The 21,629-nt window shown below is 46.3% G+C and overlaps 1 protein-coding gene across 1 annotated transcript in view; it reads right to left on the bottom strand.

The window, feature by feature from the left end:
* LOC138567195 (adenylosuccinate synthetase isozyme 2-like) overlaps window positions 1-21,241 on the bottom strand; it is a 37,786-nt gene extending 16,545 nt beyond the window's left edge. Inside the window, exons 1-7 of the mRNA XM_069645171.1 lie at window positions 20,906-21,241; window positions 6,942-7,044; window positions 6,070-6,138; window positions 5,883-5,933; window positions 5,689-5,755; window positions 4,000-4,107; window positions 3,550-3,631 (exon numbers count right to left, since the gene is read on the bottom strand). Coding sequence (XP_069501272.1) covers window positions 3,550-3,631; window positions 4,000-4,107; window positions 5,689-5,755; window positions 5,883-5,933; window positions 6,070-6,138; window positions 6,942-7,044; window positions 20,906-21,061 — 636 coding nt within the window. The 5' untranslated portion in view covers window positions 21,062-21,241. The remainder of the gene's footprint in view (window positions 1-3,549; window positions 3,632-3,999; window positions 4,108-5,688; window positions 5,756-5,882; window positions 5,934-6,069; window positions 6,139-6,941; window positions 7,045-20,905) is intronic.
* Window positions 21,242-21,629: the final 388 nt, after the last annotated feature.

The following is a 21,629-nucleotide window of genomic DNA, read 5'->3' as shown; positions in this document are numbered from 1 at the left end:
CCTGCCGCTGCGACTGGTTGCCTGTTCCCTTAGGAGTCTTATTGGGTTCAGGCCCTCCTACGACAAGTCTTACCGCGTACTCCTCTTACCAACACTTGCCCTCGGGAACCCTTCCAGGACTAGTCCACTGAAGTTGGTTCACCCCCCACACCAGTTTACCCCTACCCTTGGTTCCCCTTGCAACCCTGGGCTCCCCCAGGCACTGGCCCAGCCCCCCTTTGCACCTCTCCCTATCCCATCTCCCTTCTTACTATTCTGCCCCCTCCCCCTGCACTTCTGGATACTGCTCCTGCCTGATCCGAAGGTCATTGTTTTCTCCTCTCCCGCCTTCCCCCTCCCCTCCACCCCAGTCTTGTGGTGCCTGTAAACACGTTTTGCTGTATAGGCGCCATACAAATACTCAATAAATAAAAATTTAATTTCAAACCTTACAGCCATCACCCCTTTTGTTTTACTAAAGTAAGCTGTGTGCAAAGCATGAAACACACCTACAGTTTTGGACAGTTTCATTGTTTGGGCATGGGCTATTGAGCAAAGGAAGACTTTGATGCAGTCTGTGAAGTTGTTGCATATTGCAGCTCAGCTGCACACATAGAAACACTGTCTGGCACACTGTCTCTTGTGCGCAGCTGAGAAGCGATATGCAACAAGCACCTTAACCCCAACCCCCCCCACCCACCCACAAGTGGAGGAAGCGCTCTGCCCCCGACTGCCACACGCAGCAGTTTCCGGACCGTTGTGTCAGACACAGCGTTCAGGAGATTCATGGCAGTCAGCTTCCTCAACTTGGGCTGGGTTTGGGCCTCGGGTCTACACAACAGCGTTCCGGCAAAGCTTTTTTTTGCCAAAGCGCAGCTCCATCTTGTTCTGGCCTAATTCCTCCCCTGCTCGCCCAAGGAAGCCTCACCACCCCTTTTAAAGATCAACTTCTGAAAAGTTGACATTGATTAAATCCAGCAGGACATTTCTAACCAAGCACTTTCATGACAGAATTATTCATGTATAACCACTGTATATCGCTTCTACCTGATCCATACAAAATCACAAATAAAATGTTACATAAATGAATATATGTATGCAGGGCTCAAAATTAAGATGGAGATTGCATAAACAGGGGCTAAAAGCAGCTCCTGGGTATCCAGCATTGCCCAGTGACCAGGAGCTACCACTGGGGAACAAGGAGCTAGTACATAGTATTCCAAATATCCAACTTCCACATAAGATGGAAACATAATTGTGTCCATTATTTATGACCCCTTTTACTAAAGATGGCTTTCATCTTCATTTATAGATTGTCCCAAATGCACAGTTAGTGCACAAACACACCTATTGCAATCTATCAGTTGGCCCGGAGAGCAAAAAGTAGCACCTGGTTGTTGGTGATGTCAAGATAACCAGGCTCTTCTAGGCTACAAGCAAGAGCTAAATCGCACCCAGCTCCCTTCAATTCCGAACCCTGTTTTTGCCATGAATGGTGATGTTCTGGTGAAGAGTATGCCTTCATGAAGCACAATTCGAGCAGGAATAAAGTACACTGCCCCATGTTGCATTTCTTAAACGGAACTACTCTGATGCTTTCTGAAACATTCATATGTTATGTTATGCTACTTTGCATTTATATAGCGCCTTATGTACCATCAGTAGAGAAACTTTGCTGAAAATGTTTGGGGGGGGGGGCATGACCTCTGAAGAAAAGGTGCCCCATTCAAATGAATGGGGACAAAATAGTGTACCATGAAAGTTGGGGGGGGCAAACACCCCCGTCCCCCCTAAAATTACACCCATGTGTACCATTGGTATGATCTCAAGGCGCTGGTAGGTTGAACGCCCTCGGGAACCGAAGTTCAAAGTCAGTAGAGAGAAGAGTCATACGGTGCATGTGAGCACCGGATGTGTGTGCAGCTGGTGTGGCATTCGTGTGATAGCTGCTTCTTAGTGGTAGGTGTGGTGGTTGAGAGATCAAGAGTATGCGTTTGTTCTGGCAGGTTGTTATCCATACCGATTCTGGCTGCGTTAGGCCTGAGGAGAACACCTAGGCTGGAGGGTGTGTAACCAGCTGTGTTTAGTTAGGATGATGGCAGTGCTGGTCATTGGGCCGGCTCTCGGCGGATCCGAGATCCGGCACCAGATGTGTAGCCGGATCTTGGGATCCGGCCAGGGTCAGCCGCCCAAGCCCATGAACCGCGCAGGAAAAAAGAAAAAAAACATTTAAAAATAAAAAAGCTGCCGTTTTCCGCGGCTTTGGCACCGATGTGTAATGCACAATGCTCACTACATGTACAACTGAAAGGAATCAGTTGTACATGTAGCGAGCATTGTGCTTTACACACCAGTGCCAGAGCCGCATAAAAGGCAATGCTGCCCTCGCGGACGTTTTTTTTTTTTCTTTCTTTTTTTGGCACAACAAAAAAAGAGCCAGGGCTCATCAAGGGGGCCTGGCCTAACTGCAGGCGTCCTGCTGGCCCGTTAGGCCACGCCCCCTGAAGAGCCCCGGCTCAATGGGCAACTGGCACCCCTGCCAGGCATCCTTTTGTATTGATCAACACCCTCTCCCATGGGGGAGAGGGTGCTGATCTCTGCATTTACTTTCTATAGGCTTGCCTGGCAAGGGACAGCGCCTCGCCTATTCAGCCTTAATGGTGACGCTTCCCCTCAGCAGCTGGGGAGGGGCAGCGTCATCATTAAGGCTGAAAGGGTGAGGCCGCTAGAAGCTGAGGCTGTTTTCCTGAAGACTGAAACTCGTCTTCAGGAAAACGGCCTCAGCTTCCAGTGGCCTCACGTTTCTCTCCACAATGGTGGCACCGGCTCACAGCCATCTCCTGCTTAAAGGGATGCCTCGCAGGTGCGGCGCCACCATTATGGCTGAAAGGCATTTTTTTCTGGAGCCTGACGCTTTCGCACACGAGCGAGAGCTTGAGGCTTCAGAAAAAAATCATTTTCGTGTAGTGGCCGGGGCTGGCAGGGGAGATCAGTGGGCCCTACAGGGCCCCGCCTCAAATTGAAATTTCGGAGCCTGCCGGGGCTGAGCCCAGGCAGGCCCCGTCCCACTTATAGCCCTGTGGTAAAAGGCAATGTTGCCTTTGTGTGTGCTTTTTTTTTTATTTATCTGATCGGCTGGCCACTATCAACCCCGCCCCCTCTAGACCACGCCCCCTCTTCCCCAACTCCTCCCCCACCCGGGTCTTGTGGGATCCCCCACCACATTTTTTCCATTTCCATTTCCACCATTGGATGATGGGGAGTACGAGGCAAGTGATGGTATGAGGACAGCTATACCGAATGGTGTCATAGTATCGCTGTGTTCTAGTTGAGTGGTGGTGTAAAGAAGAGAGTAAGCATGGAGATGTGATATGGTGGTTTACCTTAGGTGCTTGATATCGAGCACACTCCAATAGTTCCATGCACAACCGAAACGTTCCATTCACTCCGTTTTATGCACTCCAACCATTTTTTGCATATCATGTGCAGCTGTCCAGAGCGTTAAATGACAAAGAAGCACAGGTCTTCACTTGCATGCAGCAACCAGGTACCACCCTGGGCACCACTTACCTTCAGCTGCTGCAGCTCCCCTTCCACATCAATACTCAGCGTTGGGTACATGTTGAGGTACTGCTCTGCCAGGACCTTAAACCTAGAAGAAGAGACCTTAATTATCAGTGGAAACTGACAGTTTGCTGCGCTTCTAAAAATGCCAAGGCGACTACGACACACAGGAACCACCAAACGTGGGGTCAAGCTCCAGGGTCCACTCAGTAAAGACTTGCAGCGCAGTCACGTGATCAGATACAGGGGCACGGAAGAAACATGGCTCATATCTCCAGTGTTCACCAGGCACTTTGCGATGCCTGTGAGCTCACGGCAGGTACTGTCACCAATATATCTACAGAGTGACCGGGAGCGTCAATGCATCAGGATACTTGCCAATTAACTTCATTGGGGTACAAGGGAGGGTTAGGGGGGGGATGCTGGCCGTAATAGGATGGATGCTTTGCAACTTACTTCTTACTGAACTCCCCAAAATCAGCGAGCAGGTCACAGATGCGCAGCCCCGTGCGAGATGCTTTGGACGAGTAGACTGGCCCAATGCCCTTCTTTGTGGTCCCAAGGCTGCGGGAAAAGAGAGCAGATTAGCGTTATGAAGGCCTCAAACCTTCAGTCATTCAAGGTCCCTTTCTTTATCCAGCTTTACTACCACCACAGCGCGGAACAGATGTATGATCTCTAGCTTCGCCAAAGCCTCCGACAGGGGCAGTAGCTCTTATGGGCCAGACAGCTTCCAGCCTCACAAGTATCCCCCCCCTTCCCTTTCGAGGGGTGCAGACGGGACTGGGTTCAGTTGGAGAGGGCAGAGTGTTTGGGCCGGGCCTACCACACTTATGCAGCAGAGACACAGCTGCACTGCACCCTTGTCCTCTTCGCTACGCCTGGACAACCCCGGTCAGCAATTTGGACTAGGGCCGTTTTGACTTTCCAAAGGCAACCTTCCCAGAAAAAATGATGGTGGGTTCAAAAAGGCTTGGAGAAAAAAAAAAAAAAGAAACCCTCACCTGAAATTTGAAATTAGAATAAAGCCAAGTTGCATGTCACAATGCCATCTAGTAGCCATCGCTGGCAGTTAACCTTCAGTTCAGAGCCACACCAGTGAGGCATTGTGGGAATGCAAATTAGCTCAAATGCAAGCCTTTTGCTCCACTTAAAACCTTCCCGTTTGAACCTAACATCAGCCCCGAGAGAGCACCGTGGGATGAGCAGTGCCACCCCCTGGTTTCATTGCAATGGTAAGAAAGCAGATTAGAGTAGACAATGGGGGCGGGGGGTCAACACACCAGAAAGAAAAAAAAAAAAAGAAAAACTTGTTTAGCAATCAGCAGGAGTGGAGCCAGCCCAAAAAATGTTTGGTGTGCGGGGGTGGGGGGAAATGTGTCCCACTCAGTTAACAAAAAGACTCAAACAGAAACATTCCCAAAATAACGTGGCACAGCACAAGTGACTGGCCGGAAAAAAATGTCAATTACTGTCAGGAGACACAGGTCAGGGGAGTGCGTTTAGTTCGAAGGGGGCAAAGTAAAGACTTTAGAATTATTTTAATTATTTTACATGCGTGCTCTCACCATCACCAGACAAATAAAATAAAAAAATAAAAAAAGAATACGAAGAGACTGCTTACTGGAACGTATGTGTTTTTATATCTGTGTGAAATAAAGCATCTCGATCCCGAAGAGGTAGCGCAGAGAAGTTTAGCACACCACGTACCACCTGACCACACAGAGAATTGCCAGCTACTGTTCAAGTGGCACACAACCATACTTTCTAGGGCCAGCTCTTCTAGCTATTCTGGACATTGAGGCATGGATGCGTTTTTTCTGTGTGTTAACCTCCAGAAAAGGGGCTGGCTTTTTGTGCAACAGCTTTGAAGCAAGATAAGAGACGCATTAAATGGCACGGCCCTCTTATCACAGGAGAGCGGGTGCCAATTCACACCAGGACAGCTCCAGTCATGAAGACAAGCAGGAAAGGAGAGCCTGCCTCCATGGTGTTCAGGAGATGTGCAGTACACCAGGAGTTAGGAAAACCCAGATCTGAACACCATGGCTCAAAGCCCCAAAGCTCCCTGTGCTGGGGAGAGTTCACAGAACCAGACCTCCCAGCTGGCCCAGGCTGCATCTAAGAACTAGGCTCAGGACTCACTTTTTGCCAGCCTGCTGCTGCCGCTGCTGCTCCTGGATTCCATCAGCAGCTTGATGAAAGTCAAAGACTGAAGAACAAGAGACGAAACAAGAGATATACTTGACTGCAAGCAAGAGACTGCAAACTACCATGTGCTCACAACGTCACTCACTATCTGTAGAGAGGTCGACTGACCATCTTCAAAGACCACTTACCTATGTGAGCTCGGTCTGAAATGACCGTCCGTGATTCCCAGCCCTCCAAACCTATGAAGAAAGAAAAGTTTGACTAATTACAGTTAAGAGGCCACACGGAAACATAAGTGGGGGGTGGGGTACCCCACCCACAATCCACAGCACAGCCGTCAGGTACACTGCAGACAACATGAAAGGCGGCCCTCACCTGGTCCTTTTTTGCAGTTTTTCTCAGCTTCCTCAAAGAGTCCTGGCAGGTGGATGACAACCCCATTGCCTGGTGACAAGAGGGAAAGATGGCGTCAGTAGTGTAATGTAATAAGGACCAGGTCTACAAGACTTCATCTGCTTCAAATCCCAGGGGACATAAGCAGTCACTGTCCCACCTCCCAGGAACTCAGAAATATGGGGTCAGTTGTGGATTAACACATTGAGGGCCAGCGCTCTTTGCTTCCGATCAGACATTTGGTGCTCGCTGTAATGCAGTGGACTAGAACAAGGGGCATGGTTCACATTTAACGGTGTTCTCTGCCACCACACTTAAGAGCACAGACCGCCTATTTTGTCTTAAGGACAGACGGAGCACTCCGATCTACACTCCACAGACGACAAAAGGGGCTGAAGATGTTATCTTTCACCCTAGAGGCATCAGACACAGGGGCTGGGGGAATCTTGCCATTAAGAGATGGTGCTCTGCTCCCACACCCAGCGACAGCATAGTTTCAAATATGTACTAGACAACGCTTTCATGCCACGACGCAGAACATTTGCTTCCTCAATATAAGGAACGGGGTAGGGGTTGTGTGCTCGCAAGCATGGTAGGCTCCGCCTCCACTCCCTAGAACAGACGCAGTGACCGCACTCCCCAGGTTACCACTTCCATGGACAAACATGGGTCCCAGATCTGCAATCCAGCGTTTTGTGCCTGTGCTTGCTGGTGCTCAGATTCCAGAACCAAGACATAGGAAACCCAGAAGTCAGAGTGCTGCAGGGGCGTTTGTAGGCATCGCATTGACCGCTGCGTTCCCAAAGAACGGATACGAGACACCTCAGATCTTTGAGGCGCAGAAAGTGTCTCACCGATGAAGGAGATGGCTTTCTTGTTCAGCACGCCACTAGGCAGCAGATGGAAGTCATACTCCACGGAATCCACAACCACAGTGTGTCCGGCATTGTTACCTCCCTGAGGGGAAAAAAATAAAATGTTATTAAAAATTGTGTTACTGTGACAAAAACGGACAAATTCCAATAGCTCCAACACCTGTTTGAGGTGCACAATGCAGCCAAACCTTCTGCCACGCATTCCAACACGTGTGTATTTAGTCAGTGCAGGTATCGAAATTGCTGGGGCTATGTTACTCATGCAGGACTCAGAACTGCTACCAGGAGCTACCTTTGACCACATAGGCCTATACAAACATACCCATTTGACATTACCTCTTGTATTTTGGAATTCACATTTAAAAATAAAAAGGGGGGGGGGATTAGGACATCTAAAATAGTTAAAGCATAATGCAGGTGTGACAAATTCCAAGTTGCAAACTAGAAGCAAGGGATAAATGATAAATGCGACTTGGCATGAAAGCCCTTTCCCCCACATGCCCAAAGGACATCATTTATAACTCGTCGAGAGAAATTGATCACCACCCCCTCCCCCCGTGGCAAATGGGAATGTTGAGGTCGGCATGTCAGGCCCTATGTAAAATGGACAACATTGCTTACTTCATGTGGAAGTAAGAATGTCAACAGACTATAGTAGCTTGTTTCACAGATGTACCTCCTGCTTAATGAAGGATGCCAAATATACTGGAGCTCAGCCAACCATTACTTGCAGTTCCAGCTCTCCTTTCGTCCAAACACGCATAATACAGTCCGTGATACAGTCCTACACCAAAAACTATGCAACATCTTCATGTGTGAGGTGTTGTGCGATCGCGTTTCAGACAGCTCTCAGCGTTGGGGGCTGGTGCTGGGTGCTCTGTTGATATTTCAATGCGAAAACTCATCGTTTTTGATTTTATTTTTGGGGGGTGGGGGTTCTGCCCCAGCCGCCATCCCCTTTATTTAAGTATTCCCGAACACCCACACCCAATCTATATATTTTGTTAACTCCCTAAAAAATTCTATGAGTTTTCACATTGAAATGACAACGGTGAAAAACCCAGCGTCCTTTCATTCCACGATGAAAGGACGTGTACCTCAGCGTGAGGTTTTGTCCTGCTCTTGGTTCGGGCACGAGAACCCATTACAATCTTCATGTTAAATGCCAGTTCATGGCCATAAGCCCTAAGCAAGATTTGTGTACATTCTCTGATGAGGACAGGGAGTATGTAGGAAAACCAATAGACTCCGCACATGCAGAAAAAGGGAAAAATGAACAAGCCCCAAGTTTAATGCCAACTAAAGGGATGAGCACGTGCGCGCAAGTTAACGAGGACTTAACCGCCCCCTCTAAACCTTGAAATAGGGATAAACTGCAGACCAGTCTGACCACAATCAGGATTGGTTTGCAATAAAAAAGTTAACACATTTGTACAAATCAACAGTTTAACAGTCACACTATAATGAGGATTTGCGTGCCGTGCCGCTTGTAAATGTGATGTAAAGTGGAGTTTTAATGCTAAACAGAAACGTTTCAGTTCATGTCTGTTCATCTGGTGTGGAAATGTAGTCCCGCCATCATCCATCAGGATGCAGAGTTCTTACTTTGTGTGTTAAGGGAAAAGGATACCATGCCAACTGGGTCGATCTCTTAATACAACTGGAGACGGCATACTCCAATCAGCAACAATGGACGCAGTTTTGGTTTCTTAGCCTCCGTTTAACAGACTGGAATACAAAGCTCAATATCCTATGAAGCAATGGCAGGGCCTGTCTGTTACCCAACCATTAGGCATACAACCAAAACCAGCCACATCAGGAATTTGCCCTCCGAGTTTCCGTCGGGCCCCACCGTCACTTCTACCTATGGCAGATTTCAGGACGAGTTCCACAGAGGTGAATTTAGAAATCCTATGCAGTGTGACCTGGTAACTTGATTGCGGACAACCCACACCCGGAAAATGTCTTCCTTTACCCATTTCATATCGTATGCCATTTATATCATTGGTGTGATACAGTTACAATCGTTTAATTACTCGTGACTAATCAAAGTGAGTCTTGGGGGTTTCAGTTAAGAAGTATGATGTATTGTGCAGCCATTAGCATAAGAGTCCTAGTCATCTGTAGGTCATATCCACAAACGTGGTTAAAGCATCATACCCTCTATATGCCAAGGGCCACGGGGAGTGCCGGCTGCCGGTGCCATCTTCCCCCGCCCTCCCCCCATCCTGATGCTAAGGCAACCATAACTGTTGATATGTTCATGCAAGGGTTACGAGCAGTGTTAAGCCAGATCATAGATGGAACAGAAGTAATGATTGTGTTTGCATCAAGGGCCTTGTTGGAGTCCGAAACAAAATATTCCACCATAGTCCATAGGGACTATAATGTCACAAACGTACTGGCCAGCTTAGCTTAACTGAGCAAATAAATGATTCCTGCATTGTGTTTCTTCCCGTATAGAACACATGCCCATGTCTTAATGTATATCTTGTATTTATGTCTATGGTAACTCCTGCAAATGATTGTCTATGTCCAATTTCGCAAATGTTTATCTTCATCTTTAATGCCAAAGATTTGTGCAACCACACTGCGATACCCCATGGTCTGGGCGTGAAATAAATGAACAGAAAAATACATTGGCATGCCATTAGGCTTCATACTTCAGGATATTTTAATGGGGAATACTGTCCACCATCAGAAGTGACCAAAAACCACGTATGCATTCATTTACCACAAGAGGATAGAGGCTGGCAACTCCAAGGCTAGCGAGATGGTTGGCCGCGGCGGAATATAGCCCGGGGAAATGCAACCCTGTAGCAGATTTTGGTCCAGGTCACCAGGTGAGGGGTGCGAGATAGAGGATAATCAAGTGACAAAAGGGTTGCACAGGTGGAGGGGACCATATTCACCATAATAGAATGGTCGGCTTGGGTGGAGGCGGATCAAGAAATAGCAAGTGCATTGATGCATGTAAGGCAAGGATGGAGAAGAGAAAAGGCGGAAGCGTACTATAAAGTGAGGGAAGAGCTAACCAGTTTGGACTTGGGAGAGGAGAAAGGCTAGTACCTCCATCATAATTGAGGAAGTATTTATTAAGGCAGCTCCACGACGGCGATATGGGGAAGAGTTTAACTGAAAGACGACTTTGGGCAACCTGTTGGTGGCCAGGAATGGATACAAGACTACACTCTATAATCTGAGAGCAAATGCGGTCCAAGTTTATGAAAAGTAGTGGAACTGTGTTCCCCGCTGGCCTGCCCCGCTACCCACAAACCCCATCACAACACCTCCACACACGCACAATATAAGCCCTCAAACAAATGCACCTGCTGTTTATGGCAAAGTTCAGTGCCATGCAAGTTTTAGCTGCTTCCTACTCTTATTTTAAAACAAAACCATTCCGGAACAGTCTCTTTAAAAATAAAACTACAGGGACAGTAAAAGAAAAAAAAGTAGAAGAGCACCGCTCCCTCCCACTTCCGCCACTGAAAATTCACGTATTCTAATGGGAGGAATTGTAAAGTGAAGGTGCGCAAAATGGTGGCGGCATACAGGGACACACCCCATGTTACGACGGGTGTGGCACCATTAGTTAAAAAAAGAGTACGAGACATGCATTCAAGGGTGTACCCGCTCTGGATTACAGTAGGGAACACAAGGGCAAGGCAAGAGAATAGTAGGGGGTGATGAGAATTATGATGTTAACGAAGGAAGGAGTGGAGGAAAAACAGCGATTGTGGGAGACATTGCTAGAGTGCCAAAAGGGCGTTTGCGATATTATGATTCCGATTCCACTGCTCTAAGTGATGTGGGGAGAAGGCATGTCGTCGCTACTGATGGGAAAAGATGGAGTAATGACCGGGTAGCATTAAAGACGACCAAGCAAGTTGCCAGACATGTTGCCGAGGAGGCTGGCACCGATCACCAGCTTCCTTAAATGGATATATGGGGGCTGAAGGTTGGAGAGATAGGAGTGAGCAAATGGATTTGAAAGAACGTACACAGGGAGGAGGAGAGGGTGAGCATGAACCACTAAATGGAAGTGTTGGGGAACACGCACAAATGGCCTGCTGCCAAAGAGGGGAGAGTGGCGAAGAGGAGAATGCATTCACGAGCAGAGTGCTACCTGAGAGGGAAGTGGTAGTTGAGAGTGGTTGGGCGGGTCGTGTCTGGAAAAGACCAGCAAATCTTAATGAATATGCGATGAAATCACGTGGAGGCGGGAACCAGCACAGTATTCTCATGTTTCATTCATTACAGTGATGGGAAAAAGGTTTCCTAATGTATTATTTTACTGTGTGCAGTGTGTGAGAAGCATATAATATAGTAGCTAATCTTGTGCTTGATAACATTGCATGCGTTTCATGGAACGTCAACACGAGCACAGGTGATGGTTGAGAAGACGGTGGCTTGCTCTGCATGTTGCTGCTGCGGTCACTTAGCTTGAATAAACTTACCTTTTCACATTGAGAACCGTGTGAAACGACAAGCCTGGGGCGCTACCCATAACCCACTCACCCTTCGAGACCAATTGAGATCATGTGGGGAGAAGGGCTTCAGCCATAGCAGAGAGGAAGGCTGGCTTCAGTGGAGCTGGAGCCATTACTGCAAAGGGGCTGGTTCCGCTCGTCTGCAGCCGCAACGGAAGGCCAGCATTACACGTTGCATCACAAAGGAGAACAAGGACCGAGGAACCCACAAGTGCTTCCTTCCGCATGCTGATTGAAGTCGCTGTGGCGTCCTCATGCACAATTAGTTTCTACTTACAACTGAGTGGAAACCAGAAAATGTAATGTTGCAAGATTAAGACTGCCCAAGGACATTTACGGTTTCTCGAACAACATGTTTGTTTACATTTGAAACGCCTACATTTTAGATAGCAATATGCAGAGGTTGCTAGGTCATGTCAATTTCTAAATTGCTTTAGCACGGGACAGTTGCGCTCAACGGAGGGCGAATAATTCCTTCAAATCTCAATACTGTTGATTAGTGCCAGGGAGAAATCATTTCAAAACTGCATAATCAGATGGTGAAAATGATTATGTGTTTGCAGTCAGAAGTCACAGGAGATAGGACCACCACTGGGGTGTAAGATGTTAAAATGTGGAGGATAAGGCAACACAGAGGTGGTGAAAAGGCCAGAGGACGAGACTGTGCGATCCTGCAGATGGCGAGAATGTGGAGATGAGCCCTTGCAGGGACGAGGCTATAAAGAGGGTCAGATAAAGCAAAGCGTGAGATAACAGAGGGCGAGGTGATGCAAAGCTTAAATTGGTACAGAGGAGAAGACCGTATGGGGGTGGGACAGTGCTTTATTGTGTAGAGGGCAAGTACGTGCATAGTGTAAGAATGAGTTTACAGCTCGAGAAACTAGCAGCATAGGAGAAGTCCTCACACATGTGAGAAATGTGATAAATCATACGGACTCCTCACTAAAACCCTGCCTAAAGTCTCCTCCCAGGTGGCCAGGAAATGGCAGACGTTTCTGATCCTGATCTTGGGGGCGGTGTTCTGCGGGGAATAAGACATGGCATTTGTCTTCCTCTAGGGAGGACTTCTCGTCAGTACCAAAGAATGTAATGGCTTGTTATCATAATCTTTTTGTTCCACAAGTTGAATATATTAATGTGGGTCAAAACAATCAAACCCTTATGCATTAAGAAAAATAAAAACCATGTAGACTAGAAGCTCCCCTAACTCTCAAAAGGTAAGTCTATGAATAATAACAATTCAGCTTCTAAAAGAACGTTATTCCTCTATGTGATTGATCCTTATGATATTCCTTTAAAGAATATTTTGGGGGAACAGAAATGAGAAAAACTAAGTTTGTCATTAGGGACTCCATGTCCCATAATTCCTGAAGTACTAGGACAAAGAATAGGGCTAAAGAGGAACAACACTGCAAAGTGCAGCTTGTTAATGGGAATGACCCACACCCAAGGAAGACAGAGGGGCTTAAAACGACCCCTTGTGTGCTAGCCATTAGTGAGCAGGGAGAGCAGTGTGAGCAGCAGGAGCAGAACTTGAAGGTGGGAGAAGATGCCAGGACCACTGTTTAACAGAGTACAGTAGCCAGCCCCGAGAGTTTCTTCACCTCCAGTTGTCTTAATTGCAGAGGTCGCACAGCGAGAAGCGCGACAGAGGGAAGCTTACCCTCTGAAGACATGTTTTGCAGAGGTTGAGCAGTGGGAAGGGAAAGCGCAGCAAGCTTTATTCCCGATTAGGGCCTTCTCTGGTAGCCGGCGAGCACCAAAGAGCCTCCGGAGCGAAGGAAGCTCCTTCTACAAGTGCCGTGGACGGCGGCAAACCAAAAGTAGCAGATTGTCGGGTTGCAAGGAGCCACTGAAGCAGAGTTAACTGTGAGCAGCGAGGGAATCTGACATGCACGCCTTACCAGGTGAGTGCACAGGCTGATAGTGACCCCGGAGCGCCTCCGAGACTGCTCACATGCTCAATACAGGCATTTCCTAAAGTAGAAAACACTAGTTTAAAAGTGAAAACAAAGGCCATTTTGAATACCGAACTATTAGAAACCAGAGGAAACCATATTTTCCAAAGCCAAATTACTATCTTTAAGCATGAGAGTTTATTGAGAACCCAGCAACAAGATGGGGCAATACTTTTAAAACCCGAGGAAGACAACCATTGCCCAAGCCAAAATAAAGCAAGATGCAGCAACTTAGAACCAATAGATATTGCCAAAGGAAGGAGGGGGACTAATGGAAGTTCCAAGGGTTGTAAAGTTATATGCTTCTTCAAAAATGGGCAATAAACAAGAGCTGGTATAAACCCACATTGCCAAAGCCAAGGAAGAAGCAGAATTAAACCATATCCTTGTTAGTGTTGGATAACGCAGTGGGGAAACAAGAGCAGCAAGAAGGCTGCCCTTCTCGAAAGGGTTTTTCACAAGAAGGGGAGTAGCATAACTTGCAGGAGGTGTTGCAAAGTGCAAAAGAGTACTAAAGAACACCAATGAAACTTGTGTACGAGCGCAATATAAATAAAATATCATCTAAATCTGGCTTTCCAAGAAGCATTGCTTGAAGTCCGAAGTTATAAAATAATGAACATTAGAACACCCTAGAGGGTGATTTGAGTGTTGCGATTTGTCAATCGGCAGGCTATACGAACTGATATAGCCCGCAGATTGAAATACAGCCAGCAATTACTGGTGTATGGTCTCTGTGTAATATCGGAATGGAAAGAGTTAACTTTCCGTTCCAAATTACACGTTGCAAGACCAACGTGTGCAACGCAGCCCCGCCCACTGATTGGAAGCCAGAAGAAACGCTTCCGTTTTCACTTCCATGGAAAGCGTTTCATAAAATGTAAACCACTGAGAAAGGAAAGCTGCATTTTTCTTTGTTATGGAACATGGCACGTTTCATTTTCCCCCGCAATTAAAACCCAGTGGAACCTTGCTCTCACCTCCTCGCGTTGGTTGAATGTTTGGTGCACAGAAGGACAATGGGAAACCAGAGCATACAAAGGGGGGGTGGAGGGGTGTGTGTGCGTGTGTAAAATTGGAAGGGTATGTTTGTGTAGGGGGAGGGGGGGGCAGAATACCTGAAATTACCTTAATTCTGTTTATGACACTCCTTCCACTACCCTATAAAGAAATGAAATGTTTAATTGAAGTACAACAAATTGCAAAATGGTATATAAATGTCTGCAACATTTACCATTTTGCAATTGTTTGTACTTCAATTAAACAGGTCTAATTTATTCTACTTTAACACTGAGGGTGTTCTAATAGCTCTACAGACCTGCAGCGAGGCCTGTACCAGGCGTTCTGGTCCCTCATACCTCGTTAACTCAGTCTTCATGGTCCATAGTGCCCAGTAAAGCCCTCGCTGCATGTCTATAAAGCTATATTGCAATGCTGTTGGAAGTTGATCTTAGCCACAGAGGTGCTTGTTTGTGTTAAGATGGATTACTCTGACTTGGAGGGGCAGAGGTTCAGAATGCCAGCCTAGTTTCTTGGAACAGGGTAGCCTCTGGACAAGCCAGACCAAGCAGAGTAGCTATGGCAGGCGGTCAAGACTAAGTCTCAGGAGGAAAAAAGTGAATGTAATCAGTGAACTGCGCCAATTTGCAAATAATACATCAAACAGTTGAGTTATATTTTTAATTCCATTCCACAGCCTGACACGTGTTTCGAGCAGAGCTCTTCTTCAAAGGCTGTGCATCAAATTACAATTTAAAACCATTAACATGACCATTGTATACGCATCATACCAATTGGGCAAACACATAGGGGTTGAAAAGGGGGAATTGGCCAAAACCATGAATGTGTGATACATGACAGCATTGTTTAAATCATTACAGTGTTACATAATCAATATGATTGGATAACCATAAATGATAGAGAAAATAAAAATTGGGTAATAAATTACCGTTTCCAAAAGGCATCCATCCGGTTGCGAAACCAATAAGAAGGTTGACAAAACAACATAAGAAAATAAGTGCGGTGCGGTGACTAAGCAACCCTGGATAATATAATTGGCTGAACTATCAATAATAATTCTAAAATATCAAGGTATATTTACCGTTGATGCTTGTCGAAGACGAATAATCTGTGCAACAAGAATTAATGTCCAAAGTCACAATTATTGCAAAATGCCATGATTGTTTCCAAAAATAAAATGTGACAAAAGCCGAAAACCCAATATTGCTAATGTATTGCACTTACCAATAAAAAAAGAAGATTTTTAAGAGTGGGGGCTCTACTGAATACTATTGATGGATGGGATTCAAGTAGTTTAGTTAGATCATTGTCGAGATGGAGCAAGTGCCAATGACGTTTGAGTATAGCATACACACCATTACTATCACTGTTGTACAGAGTGATCAGTCTAATTTTGTTGAAAGGCATATTAGCTGAAGATGATCTAGTTTTAGGTTTGTGTAAGTCAGCTCTCTCCATACTAGACACTTCACGTTCAACCTTGGTAAGCAGATTTGGTTGATACCCACGTTGTACAAATTGGTCATGTATAAATGATTTTTCCGCATCAAAATCAGCATTGAGAGAACAATTCCTTTTTGCTCGAATATATTCACCTTTCGGAATATTATTGATGACAGAATGTTTATGAGAACTGGATGAATGTAAAACTGCATTAACCGAAGTGGGTTTGCGAAAAGTTTTAGTAATAAAACCAGTAGGGGACACGGAGACGTTCAAATCAAGAAAGTCTACAGAATCATTAGAGTAATGATGTATAAATTCCAAACCCCAGTTGTTAACATTCAGTACAAACAAGTAAACTAATACAACACTATCAACACAATGTATATACACAAGACCACTGGGGTCTAAAGGGTTTAAATACACGAAATGTCGACAACCTAGATGGGAAGGAAACAGAAGTGCAGATCGACAATACACCCACCTAAGAGGCAGTCCAAGCCATAAGAAGAGAGGAGCCTTGTGCTCAATAGTACATGCAATGCAAACGCACGCGGTTGTTCCGATGGGCAGAATAGGGTCTCTTCAGGGGTCTCTAGCAGCTTGGGAAGGTGGATGAGGCGATGCAGAACAAGTTCCCACTATTCAAGAAGGACCTCCACTTGAAGGCAGAGGCAGTTCAAGAGTTTGGGATGGAGTCGCTATTTCGCAATAGCAGTGGAAAGGAGAGGGGCCACTTGTGTGTAAAAATGGGCCCTTGCACCAGGGGCCATAGGTTGGGGTAATGAGTACTCACCGGTCCCCGACGCAAGCGGACCCAAACTTCAGCAGGTCAGTACACTTTGCTTGCAGGTTCGAATGCGGCAAAAAGGACGTCTCAACACCTTTTAGTTCCCGAGATACAGCGATGATTCCCAAACAGGACAGTGGTGATTTCTCCGCTGCGGGTGTATGAATCGACCCAGTTTCACTGCAGCAGGCTTCAGGGGCAAGAGGGTCACAAATGTAGCGGATTTGCAAAGGACATTGCCACGGCAGGGCAACACGGTAACCGCGATTACTCCTGGCGTACTCATCTCACTTCAGACCTGGGAAAGGGTACGAAATTCGGTGCGAGGGTGCTGTGGACACAGAGCTAGCAGTTTACCAAATTTCAAGGGACTCCTCGAAACTGCGGCGGTGACAGAGCAAAGCAACTGGGTAAGCTGGTCAGTCCACTGGTTGGCCCACGGACTCTTCCGAGAAAGCTTACTTGCAGGGTTTGATGAAGGTGCCGAGAATAGTTGGTCCCACTATTCCAATGGGTCGAAGCATCTTCGCAGACCTTCTAGGACGACCAGATGCAGAGGGGTCCCACGGGACGACTGCGGGCTCAGGGTGCCAAACCTTCCAGCGGTTCCTCGACTCAGCTTCGTAGTTGCAGGATACTTGGATCCTATCCTTTGTTCAGTGAGAACTCAGGAGATTGACATGGTAGTGGTGTTTTCAGCCTCCTCTTATCCAAAGTTCCGTTCGCGCCAAAACCGAGAGGACCCAATGGATACTTGGAGAAATCACGGACCACAGTGGTCCCAGTCATTCATGGCACTCCAGACTCTCTGGCACTCAGTATGTGTAGTGGAACCAGACGTTCCAGCCCACATCCTGGAGGCACACACACAAGGCATGCAGAAGCCCGCAAAAGCATTGGGATTTACGGGAAAGTGCATGACCAAATAAGGACTGACCCGGGTCGACTCGAACTGGGGAAGGTGAAGGGGCAAGATGGCCAAAGGACAGGACAAAGAACCTCGTGGCATGGCCATTTTGGAGCCAGGCCACCTATTTGTGCCAAACGCAGTTAACATGGCAGAAATGGGTTCAAAATAATGCGAAAAGATAGCTGCCACCAGTCTTGTCCATTACACATCTGCACAGTTTATAATCTTGTCCATTACACATTTGCACAGTTCATAAAAAGTCCAACAAGAGTTTCTAGGGCATTAGGAAATGACTATAGACCCAAGTGTGCTGTATGGTAAGATCCATTGCACACTTGTTACATATTGCACAAAAGTTGCAACATGAGGAAAGGACAAGGAAAAAAAGTCTCCCAGTGCTGTCTTAAGAGCATTTCAGTTTCCCCATAAAAAGTGAGCGAAGGCCCAGAGAGTGCAGCTGAAGGCTGTGCTTCTCTGACAAAGTCAGTCAATGGGGTCTAAACAGCAGCAAAAAGTTGGGGGGGGGTCGACACATGGAGGGAAAAATACATATAATTATGAAATCTTTCCTAACAGTTTGTAATTACTGTTCAAGCAGGGGAGTATACCCGATCAGCGGACCTTTGAAGTGGTAGGCCTGACATGGGAGTAAACCAGGTAGAAGTTGATGAAGTGCTACGAAGTGGTGTTGAAAGTTATGCCAACAGATTTTCATTGCTGAATGCATTCTCTGTCTATCAAAAAACACCAACAATTAAAACCAAACACCTCTCACCATAATGCAACCAACAGCAAAACCAATAATGTGAAAGCCCTATGTAAATATAACCCCCACCTTTTGACCAACGCTCAATTTTTCTCCTCACACATGCAAGCCAGCCACGTGCACACGGCTTACAAAAAGGGGCGGCGAGGGGCGTTCACTCTATACTTTAATCATCACAAATTTACACCTCGGACATACTCCGCCCCGGCCAACACACCCACAGGCACAAGGCCACTCCTCTGGACACTAAACCATTGATGCCTCCTACACTTCACACCTAGAAAACATACAAGCACACAGAGCTCATGTTACTTTTTGGCTGCAACTCCACACAAAAGCGCTTTCTTGGCTTTCCCTCTGCTCCCAACAAACCAAACTTACCAACTCTCTTCCAGATCAGCCTGAGCACCTGGAGGCCATGTAAACGGAACCTGTGCAGAGTACAAATCCTAACATAACACACAGTAAGGTACGCACATCAAGGCCAAGTATTTGCACATATGGACAGCTTTTGCCATCGGACAACGGCAACTCACAGTTCACTAGGTATTTCAATATATTGACATTACAATAAGTGATTTTTTGATGGCGCTTCATGTGGATAGACCCCTTCTAATTTCAGTAATAATCTTATTACCCACTGAAGGTGGGATGAAGGACCTAGTCAGCCCAACTATGGTTTCAAACGTGTCTCATACCGTTGTCCCATTCATGTAACGAGCTTGTTGGACATCCCTATGTGCAAATATTGACCATAAGTTATCGTTCTAAGCCCAAGTATTCACACCATCACACAACTATTGTCAATACATTCCTAAATAGTCATGCCATTTTCTAGACATTGGCATCCTATGCTCAGGGACACTCACTACACGGCAGATTTTACTTATTTATTGTGTATTGGGCTAAGAAAATTGAAACAAATATTTTCCATACAGTGCAGATTTTGCCATTTGCTCATACATTTCAGAACATTTGGCAAGTATTGTAATTTAACTATGCACTCACATCATATGACACCATACTGCTTCTTCTCATCCTTTTTGGCACTCTTTGTGACCTAGACTTGCTTAATATAGCTTGGTACTGCCCCCATTTCCCCCACCGCCTCTTTTCTTTTCTTTCACACCCCTCTTCCATTCTTCCCATAGAGCATTTGGCATGGTCTCCGACCACTCTTGTTCATCAACTGATGAGCACTATTGACTCTCACTACACTTTAAAATAGAGAGTGAAATTGTTGGAAAAATATTATACAGCACCAAGAGTGCCCATCATTTAAATAATCTATTCTGTACATTTTAAAAGGGCTCTAAACCCAGAGGCCAGGTGAGAATAACAGTGTATTTAGATGTTTTCGGAAGACCCATGTCTTTCTCCACTATAAACCTCCCCCTTTCCTACTGTTTCTCGCACTTACGGCTGTACGCATGCGATACTTTAGAATTTTTAAATGGAATGTTATTGTTCTTATCTTTGTCTGATGTAAAATGTAAGTGTAAGATGTATGGCCAGACTATACATGTGACTATTAGCATCTATGCGTTTTAATGACGATCTGAAAAAGACCACCTTGAGAGCAGGCAGACTGGTTACCAATATACAATTGGCAAAACACGGGGAGTAGGATTGGAACTGGCTAGCTGGGTTTTACCTGTGAAAGCACCAGCACGGCCAGGAACCTGTAGTATTCAAAACTGAAATACTCGTGGTTATAGGCACTTTATCAGTACAACGGGCTGAGTAAAATTACTATTACAAAATTATATTTTTTACTACAGGAGAGTTGGCTTACTATCAATTGTTATATAGACGGTTATCAGATATTCCAAACATATGCACGAAAGGGACCTGTATGACGTCCCGGGGAGGAAGACTGCTGAGTGGGGTTAAAAACGATATGAAAGCCGTGAAGGTGGAAGTGCCTGAAGAACAGCTGTTCCGGATATCCCACTCCTGCTAAGCAGCAGCGTGAGAATGAAAATTAATTGGTGTGCAATATTGGCTACGTTGTCTACTTATTAATTTTAATTACAAGTCAATAAAACTTTAAAGTGCAATGATTTACACATGTCGCAGGGGGTGTGCGGTGAGGTATAGCAATAGAAGAGTACGTGTGGCGTATTCTAGTGTTCGCGCTGGCCGCTATATCGTCTAGAAATCGCCATGTCCGGAACTTCGTAAATTCTGTAATTGTTCTGTAAATTGTTAATAAAACAGAATTAATCTAACGCCGTTTTCTACCAGGGTGACTACTGTTACGGGGAAACGTGAAGATGTCTACTGCGCGACACATGACACTAGGATTGTAGAGGCTTCTCTTTCGCTCGGAGGTCAAAGTGTGACCGAGGGAGTAGAAAGGGGGGGGGGGAATCAACTCTGCACTACTTCAGAGGTGGGCAGCGGGCTCCGCCCCCTTCTGGACCCCATACTGGAGAAGAATGCAGTGGCTCTCCCGTGGGATGCAGCCTTTTGTAGAATTGGAGGGGTTATACGGAAGGAGTATGTATCCCAGGGGTGACCACTACTTCCTTCTGTGGGGCAACACTGGGGGTGTTATTACCTGACATCTGCACACCAGATCCGCGTCCATGGCCAGGAGATCCACCACCTTGCCCTTGCCTTCGTCGCCCCATTGCGCTCCCAGCACCACTGTCACACGGTTGCCCGCTTCAATGCCCTCCAGAGTCCCGTTGGTGACACCGCCTGCACTTGCCATGCTGCACTGCGCTCAGAAAGCAGGAAAGGGCGCCAAGAGCAACTTCCGCCCTCACCACCATGGCGAATGCCTTTACAAACATGGCGGAGATTATTTGCCGCCCTCCCTAACCAAGGCAGCGGCTAGATTCGCCTTATCTCCCCTTAGCAACATGGCGATGATTCTGTTCTTTTCCTTTCCAAAAATGTGAGCCAATGACCACATTTTTCAAAGGCAAGCCCATACACAAGACACAGAGGACGGACAACGAGCGTGTTCTACAACATATTAGAGCAAAGACAAGAATGGCAGAGCTCAGCTCGCTGATGAATTGTGTATTACCTTCATACCCGCGTTCTCATCGTACTTACTCTAAAAGGTCACATCCACCATAACAGGAGCCTGTTCCCAGGGGCGACCCTTGGATGTGGGGAGCACTGGGAGGCAAATAGTCAGCAAATAGTATGTGCCCCCTCCCTCATTTGCCTAAATAGCATCACCAGTAATTACAGAAAATGATATTATAGAATGAGTGTTCAATACATAATGGTATAATGGGAAGTTAAATTAAAAACGCTTTGCCTTCAGT

Source organism: Ambystoma mexicanum, chromosome 2p (genome assembly GCF_040938575.1).
Source record: "Ambystoma mexicanum isolate Mex_15411 chromosome 2p, UKY_AmexF1_1, whole genome shotgun sequence".
Taxonomy (NCBI): Eukaryota; Metazoa; Chordata; class Amphibia; order Caudata; family Ambystomatidae; genus Ambystoma; species Ambystoma mexicanum.
This window is presented reverse-complemented; position numbering and strand designations above follow the sequence as displayed.